Here is an 8,187-nt window from a genome sequence, read left to right as displayed (position 1 = left end):
CCAGATCAACTCCACGACATAGATATGAGAGGGAGAACATATATTTTTTGGCCTCACCATCATCGTCACTGGATTCTCAAATGGAATAGTTGGAATAATTATATTATTCATGGTGAAATGAACCAAGGTCTTTTACATGAAAATTCAGAATATTATTATTCATAGTTATTATTCATAGTTATTTCTAACTTTGTAAATTTGAATCACAGTATTATCCTGGTCATCACCAACATCAATCATATGTGGAACCTAATGTACCTCCAGTGCATGTTCCTGGATTTATGTCTCAACATCATCCATCACAAGCACAATATCAATCAACAAGTTTTTCTGGTCATGCGTCTCAAGGATGTCAACAAAGTTTTCAACCACTGGGGTTCTCATCATATATACCTCAATACTCATTCAAGTCCCTTCTACCTCAAATGTTTTTTATGGCTCCTCACAAATGTTTGTCATCACTTTCAACACTCCACCATCTGCATATAATCTTGCACCATCGAGTTCTTATTATCGTCCATCATTACCTACTCAAATACGTGACATCAGTCACGAAGATGAGGACGAGGATGAGGATAACAACAATAACAACGATGACGATGATGATGATGACAATGGTGGTCATCATGTTCCTCAACAACAACGGACAATTACACGTAAGCATCCTAGAACAAGAGGAGGTAGAGGCCGTAGACCAAGAGGACAACAAGCACAGACAAATCTAGTCCAACAAGATGAGAGACCTAGACGTGTATCTAGAAGAACTCGTTGTGGGACATCGTCTCATTATTAGTTTAACAAATATGTAATTTTTATTTAAATATAATCAATTTTTAATTTAAAGTCTTTCAATTTTTTAATGTATTTTTATTGATAGATTATTTAAAATTTAAATAAAAAACATTTAAAGTAAACTATATGAAAAATATATATAACATGTTTTAAATAATAAAACATTAAAATAAAATAATAAAATATCAAATAAAATCACAAAAAATATACTAATAAAATCAAATTAATATTATTTATTATATATTTAAATATATTTTTTTAAATTTTTTATTTAAAATAAAAAAAACCGTAAACACTATTAAATTAAAAAAACAGATTTACGAAAAGAAAATAGGTGAACAAAACAAAAACGTGTCTGCAAATAGCAAAACAACAGTTTTTTTTTTAAAAAAGGTTTTCGATTAAACCTTTAAAAAATTAAAAAAAAAATAGGACTTTACGACTTTAAAGTGTGTAAAATATTACGACTTCCATTTTTTTAAAAGAAAATACGACTTTAAAGTTGCAAAAAAAAAAATTACACTGAAATTGTAAATATTTTTACGATTTTAGTTAAAAAAAATTAAAAAAATAATAAGTCGTAAAAGGTGTTACAACTTCTGACTCGTAAAACCTGTTATGACTTATCCCTTTTGGATAATTTTTTAAAATATACTTCAATTGAAAATTTGAAAATTTTGTACCCCTGATTGGTAAAAAGCCGCTCTTGTCTATCCCTTGTGTCACGTGCCAAACCATTGCAAGTTACTGGACGCATCCCTAAGACGATAGTAGTAATATTCCCTTCTTCTTCTTCTGGAACTATAGGTTTTTTACGTGTCCTTTTTCTTTTACAAGGAGAGCCTCAAGCCCAAAGCAAAACAAAAATTATCTCAAAACGGAGGAACCCTATTATTTCCTGCACTTACACTATTAAATCTTACACCTCATATTGTATTCTGAAAAATCAATTTTGGAATGCAATCTGGAATGGACTTTTCCGAATACAATCTTAGATACATAATGCAATACTCAATCTATTGCATTGCATGTAATACACTTAAGAGAATTATTTTCTTTATTCTTGGACAATTTATGACTCGATAAGATGTTGATTAACTTGAGTATACTTGCTTATCTTTAATTAATGAAAATTATTTTTAACAAGATATTACAATATGCATAGTCGCTTAAAGTACACATGAACATGGCATCTCCCCAAATTTCCCGATAGTAATTAATTTCTGAATTGTCCTTAATAAAAAAAAAGTACTCAAGTGCAGTATTGACACCCGTAAAAAGTATGTTATGTAATCCTTACATTTTAATAAGAAATCCACTCCATTGTATTATATTATATACTTGCACATGTTAGAAATTAACAAACACCAGCACACACACACCTTAAATCCTGAATTAAGGTAAAAAGAGTGCACTGTACAAAAAAGGGGGAATGGAAAAGAAGGTAGCAAATTCTATTTCCCCTAAATGGAATCTGAAAGGGTCTTGCCTGATAAGCCTATCGTGATATACATTTGGAATATTATCAGGGCTGCCAGAAAGTTGAGATTGATAGCTAGCAACTTCTCAGTGACTTGCACTTAAGTTCAGATTCTGAACAACCAGAAATGGTTCAAATTTACAACTGACGGGAGATGAAAGGGCAACTGAAATAAACAAGAAGGCAGTGCTTTCCTGATTGCTGCTAAGAGTGTGCTTGAGCATGCTCAGGTTTGTGACTGTACTCATAATCAAGATGAACAAAAGCACGCTCAATCTCGGGCAAAAGCTCAAGCTTTTCTTGCAACGATTCCCCAATATCATGAGCCTCTTGCAAGGGCATATCCGATGGCAGGACAATATCAACCTCAACAAAGTAGTGAGATCCAAATGTGTATGCCCGAACTGTATCAATGTGCCTCACAGCCTTGTGGTGGTTCCAGCATAGGTATGTAAGTTTCTGAAGATATTCTGGTGCTGCTGATCTTCCAACCAGGGAATTAACATTTTCCAACACTGTCATTGACCATGTGCGAATGGTGTACAAAGCCAGCTGCAGCAGATGAATTACACACAAGTAAAACAAGTAAAATTTGTACAAGTGACCTGGTATAAAATGGTGGCAACCGGCAAGTTAGATATACATATACAAATAGTAAAAGTAAATTGTTTCTCAATACCAAAAAATAAATTGTTTCCAGTGAAAACATGTGCTCAAAAGAACCAACGGTGGTTCACTAAAATCTTATTAGTCCAGCATATGGCATAAAGATGTGTATTAAACCATCATAATATGCACAACATTCATGATTCATCGAGAGGTTCCAGATATTTTGATAAGCTAATTAGATAATAATATCAGATGACATTGCTCTTCTGCAATGAAAGATTTCATCTTAGGAATGTGAGATCTTGATATTTTAAATAATAGGAGCATATATGATATAGCAGAGGCAGAGACACGCAGACAGTTACAGTTGTTGATGGATCAGATTACTGGATGTGGTTCATTACCTTCTATCCCTAGGAATGAATAGTTATAGCCTTATTATAGGTATTTTTCCTTTCCTAGGGATATAAACAGAAAATCAAAACCTTTAACAAAAGGAAAGTAAAGTATTCACTTACAATGATAGCACCGACAGGGTCCATCCAATCATCAACATAATTTGCCAAAAGTGCAGCAATAAGGCCAATGACATTAGTGATCACATCAAAAAAGTGATCCTGGGCATAGGCTTTAATAATCTCATTGGTAAAAGAACGACAATAAATCATCAGCAGGAATTTCACCAAAGTCACTGAAAGCATAATGCTCACAACCCAGCGCTCTTGTTCCCTGGTCAAGTTGAATGCATTTTCCTGGAAATGTCATTATGAGACACATTAGAAATACCTAGAAATAAAAGAGATCCAGCAACTAAATGAAAATTTATTGTTTTATCAGTTTGGGAGTCAGATTTGCCTAAAGAAATAGAGCAAGAATCAACTTACAGAAGATATTAATGTGCGGGTAGACTCCAAGATTATCTGCAGTCCAAGTGTCGCCATAACAGAGGCAAAAACAAGAATTCCCTGTACCAAATTTTGAATTCAAAATCTCAGCACCAAGGCACAGTCATAATAACTTGTTAGGCCATTAGCTATTTAATAATGGGCAATGGGGTACGAAGTTTTTTTCACTTTATAGTCTATACTTTATCGATAGAACATATATATACACAACAGAAACGTATGGTAATTGCTAAGTAGTTTTCTTGATGTTTAATTTGATTATTAAGTAACTCCTAAGAGTCACTGAAATCATATTACTAGGCAAGAACAGAAGATGATGATTCAGATAGTTTCAAACAGAATATTAAATTAGGAGAACTGACCAATGGTTGCATCCGTTTCTTTCCTATAGGGTACTGATATGGGTTTGGTGTTTGCATGGAAAATGCAGTGAACCAGAGGATGAATCCAGAAAGGAGGTCAAGAAGTGAGTCTAACGTGGATGCAATGATGGCTAGGGAACCACTTCTGACTGATGCATAAACTTTGGCAACAAAAAGAACCATGTTTGCTGCGTTTGACACTCTAATGGCAAAAGTCTCACTTCTTGCTAACTTGTCTTGCTCCTCCTGCCCACACCAGTCGATATTCAGCAAAAGCATTTGACTACATATCAATCTTAAATCTAGAGAGCATAGAGGAGGAAATGAAATAGAAACCTTTGACATTCCAGGAATAAAACCACGCTCTGCTAAAGCATCCATTTCAGTAAAGCCCTCAAGCACTTCTACCTGCTGCTGATAGTACTCCGCAATATTATCTTCTTGACCTGAAGAAATATAAAACAGAAAAGAACAAAAAAAGTAAGACAAAATCCATGAAATCCCCTTTCACTTTAGTAGCACAGATGCCATACTCAAAGCACACAATTCAGAAGCAGAGCTAACCTCCCATGAGAAAAGGGGAAAAAAAGGATAGAGATTCACAGATGAAGAAAATGATATTTAAGTCATAGTTATGCTTTAAACTTCCATGGTCACAAAAATAGGACAAATGAACTTCACTTCATGGACCGCAATTTTTTTACAACAAGCTTCATAAACCAGAAATCGTCATACAAATGAAGTCACATCACAACAGGCAGGCTAATACAGTAATATGCAAACTTGGAAAGCATAAGCTTCAGCCATGGCAGGGCCCAAACAACTCATTTTTAGAAACAAAGCAGAAATCCAAAATACACTCAGTTCAAATGTAAAACCTAAGCACCAATTTTATGAAACCTCTTCCGCCAAAAATACAATCACAACAAAAAATAGTAGTAATTCAGTGTCGAAGAAAAGTTTTGCCTCTAGTCTCTAGAGCTTGCAAATGCAAAACCCTATAGTCCATCTTCCAACAACTGCCCACAAAAAGCAAGCAATACCCAATACACCAAAAACCCACCGTAACTGTTATATATAACAACAAAGCTACCGCATCATCAACCCAAATCTCAGAAAAGAGCCGCACAATATATACCTAGCTTACTTCCAAATTCCAACACACATTACTAAACCTGGCAGAAAAGGGGAAAATAACATAAAATACTACTACGCAACACTGAATGAAAACGAGTAATAGCATCTTTAGTGCAAAGGGGACACAATCCACATACAAAGAATAAAAAGGAAATGGATAAAAAAAATCACAGCAAAGCAGAAACCACAATTAACCACACAACCACTAACGTAAAAAGCAAATTACAGATTCCTATTCCATGGAAAAAAAAAATAGTGAAAATCTTTGTCAACTTTTTAAAAAAAATAAAGGAGATTCCAAAAATTAACAATGTCAATAATAATGGAAATTGTTTTAAGAAAATGGAATGAAGATGCGATTGCAGTGTTTACCAAGAACCCCATAACAGTCATGGAGTCCGCGAGGGGGTTTCACTTGCTTCTCCGTGTGCTCCGAAGATAGCTGAAACCCGTCGAAGTTCAACCGCCACGACCGGTCACCATTGCTGGAATCTGACAGCAACGAGAGCTGCTCCTCGCCGCGAAGCTCCACCGGCTCCACCATTTCCCGGTCGCCGGGGAAAATTGGGAAAACGACGTCGTTTTTCGTAGCCCGAGAAAAGCAAAGAACGGAAATGCGAAGTAGAGACCAAGAAAAGTCGTTGTGGTTGGTGCTTGTTATAACAACAGCCGTAGCAGATTTTTGAACCGGGAAAGTGGGATTCAGTGGAAAAATAAATAAATAAAATAACTCAGAGCGCGTGCTACACGCGGACGTGCGTTTTGCCAGAGGATGACACGTGTTAACTTCTTATTGGGTGGTGCTGGAGCGTCGTGACTCGCGCGTGGGTTTCATTTTCGAGGGTTTACACGTGGACGGATCAGATTTTGTCACCGAAAGATGTTTTGATGTGGCTGCTTTACAGGAGCCGCATGAATCTGAACCGCTGGGGCCCTTGTCGCGTAGTGTCGCATTTAATTTCGTTTTTTATTTATTTATTTATAGGAATAGGACGCATTAACGAATTTACAATACTTATATTATATAGTCTTTTGCTCAATTAATTTGGCTACATACTTTTGGTAATTCTGTTCCTTTGCATGGAAGGAGAAAACAAAAACAGTAAAACAAAGTGATCACATTTTTTACATTTGATTTTAATTTAAAATTTTGATCTTTTTCTTTTTTTTTTTCTTTCTAACTTAGTCCTTTGGCATCGGGATATGTTTGGGAAATGCTAGGGTGTGGTCACGTCCATGGAATTGGTGCTTGGTTCCATTTGACTCGTCTTTTGGGTGAGAATATGCAAATTATCATACGTGCTGTTATTGGTATGTGATATGTGATGGATAACAATGGAGAGGAGTTATTATGTGGTGAGTGGATTCTAGGGCCCATTGTGACTCATGATGGAATTGCTGAGCTGATATACATGACATCCCCATCCCATCATTAATGTTTTTGGTACTATTGGAATCGGATTATTCAAAGTTCAAACCTATTCTGAATTTGTGAAATAAATTAACAAGGCATTCTCTATCACTATCACTCTTTTTTTTTCAATATTTTATAATTGAATGTATGTTATTAAATACCTCATTGGTATGTCAAATGCTTGATGCTTGGAGGACTATGAATTATCCCGTGCTCAAGAGGACAAACAATAGAGAAAGGCCAGTCCATATGGCAAATCCATTTTTTAATCAATCTCAAAGCTTTGTTGAGACATTTGAACAACAAAAAAAAGATGCATTATTGTCTCTCCTTTATACCAACAATAACCTAATAATAAGTTAAAGAAACAGTATAAATGATCTCCCAGAAAGCCTGTTACTCAAATAAGCTTTTAGATCTATTTAGACAACATCTTACAACCAACAAAACAAACACTAAATCACGGGAACATGGCAATTTGATAGGAGGTACATCACCTAATGACATGTCAAAATGGCACAAAGATGAGACATGTATCACTCATAAGATGTGGCAAAGAAAAGGAGTGAGAACTGCTATTAAGCACCATGTATAAATAGAAGGAGGACACCCTCACTCGTACATAGAGAGACTATATTTTTCATACAACTAGACTAGATGAAAAAATATATATTTTTGCGTGTATGGTAATGACAGTGAAGAACTAACCTAAATCTTCATGCATAGTATTTAAATTCTTACCAATAGACTAACCTCACGGAGTTAAAAAGAAAAACATTTTAATTTATCTAATAGTAAAATAATATTTGAAAATATATATTATTAACATTCTGATTGATATATATATATATATATATATATATATATATATATGGATATGATCTATTTACAAATGTAAAACTAATTGTTTATCCCAAATCTCAATCACTCAGTTTAAATAATCTAAAGGCTAAAATTGATTCACTCAAAATTTAAAAATTCTAATTAGCAAATCATGAGATATGATTTTATTATTTCTAATTAAATTAATTGATTAAAATCATTAATAATAGCTCGACATAATATTTTTTATGATATTATCAATCTTATCTTCATCAAAGCTAGATTTTAAATTCTATAAAAAAAAACCATTTATGTACGTCTTTTTTGCTAAAAATAATATTTAACATCTATTTTCGTCTTTCTCTTTGTTTTGTTTTTAACATGGGTTACGTGGTTTATAGGGTTTGGTTACTCTTTATAGGTTTGGGTTTATTAATAATTTTGACATTTTGAAAAAAAAAATTATTTTTTCCTATCCATACGTAATGTTCTTTTTTGTGTTCTGGACTATTTTATATCGTCATAAAGGAGAATATTGACTAAAAAAATTCACAGTAAATCATAATTATTTGTTTTCTTATATCTTTCAGGAATATTAATTATTGAATCGTGAAGCATATGTTGTTACATGGAAAGTTCTACTTTTTTGAGAGTATGGATGATGAT

The 8,187-nt window shown here is 33.9% G+C and overlaps 1 protein-coding gene across 2 annotated transcripts; it reads right to left on the bottom strand.

Moving 5' to 3' along the window:
- Positions 1 to 2,056: 2,056 nt before the first annotated feature.
- On the bottom strand, positions 2,057 to 5,965 carry LOC114385455 (metal tolerance protein 11-like). 2 transcript variants are annotated; one of them, XM_028345544.1, is made up of 6 exons: positions 5,658 to 5,965; positions 4,485 to 4,594; positions 4,149 to 4,394; positions 3,766 to 3,846; positions 3,400 to 3,633; positions 2,057 to 2,824 (listed from the first exon to the last, which is right to left on the bottom strand). In XM_028345544.1, the coding sequence occupies exons 1-6, from the start codon at positions 5,827 to 5,829 to the stop codon at positions 2,477 to 2,479; spliced, it is 1,191 nt and encodes a 396-aa protein (XP_028201345.1). In that variant the 5' UTR covers positions 5,830 to 5,965; the 3' UTR covers positions 2,057 to 2,476. The 2 variants fall into 2 exon arrangements, with proteins under 2 accessions (XP_028201345.1, XP_028201354.1); XM_028345553.1 differs by lacking the exon at positions 5,658 to 5,965 and adding an exon at positions 5,115 to 5,226.
- Between the last annotated feature and the right edge of the window lie 2,222 nt (positions 5,966 to 8,187).

Source organism: Glycine soja, chromosome 2 (genome assembly GCF_004193775.1).
Source record: "Glycine soja cultivar W05 chromosome 2, ASM419377v2, whole genome shotgun sequence".
In the NCBI taxonomy this organism is placed as follows: Eukaryota; Viridiplantae; Streptophyta; class Magnoliopsida; order Fabales; family Fabaceae; genus Glycine; species Glycine soja.
The sequence above is the reverse complement of the archived record's forward strand: the minus strand, read 5'-3'. Positions and strand labels throughout refer to the sequence as shown.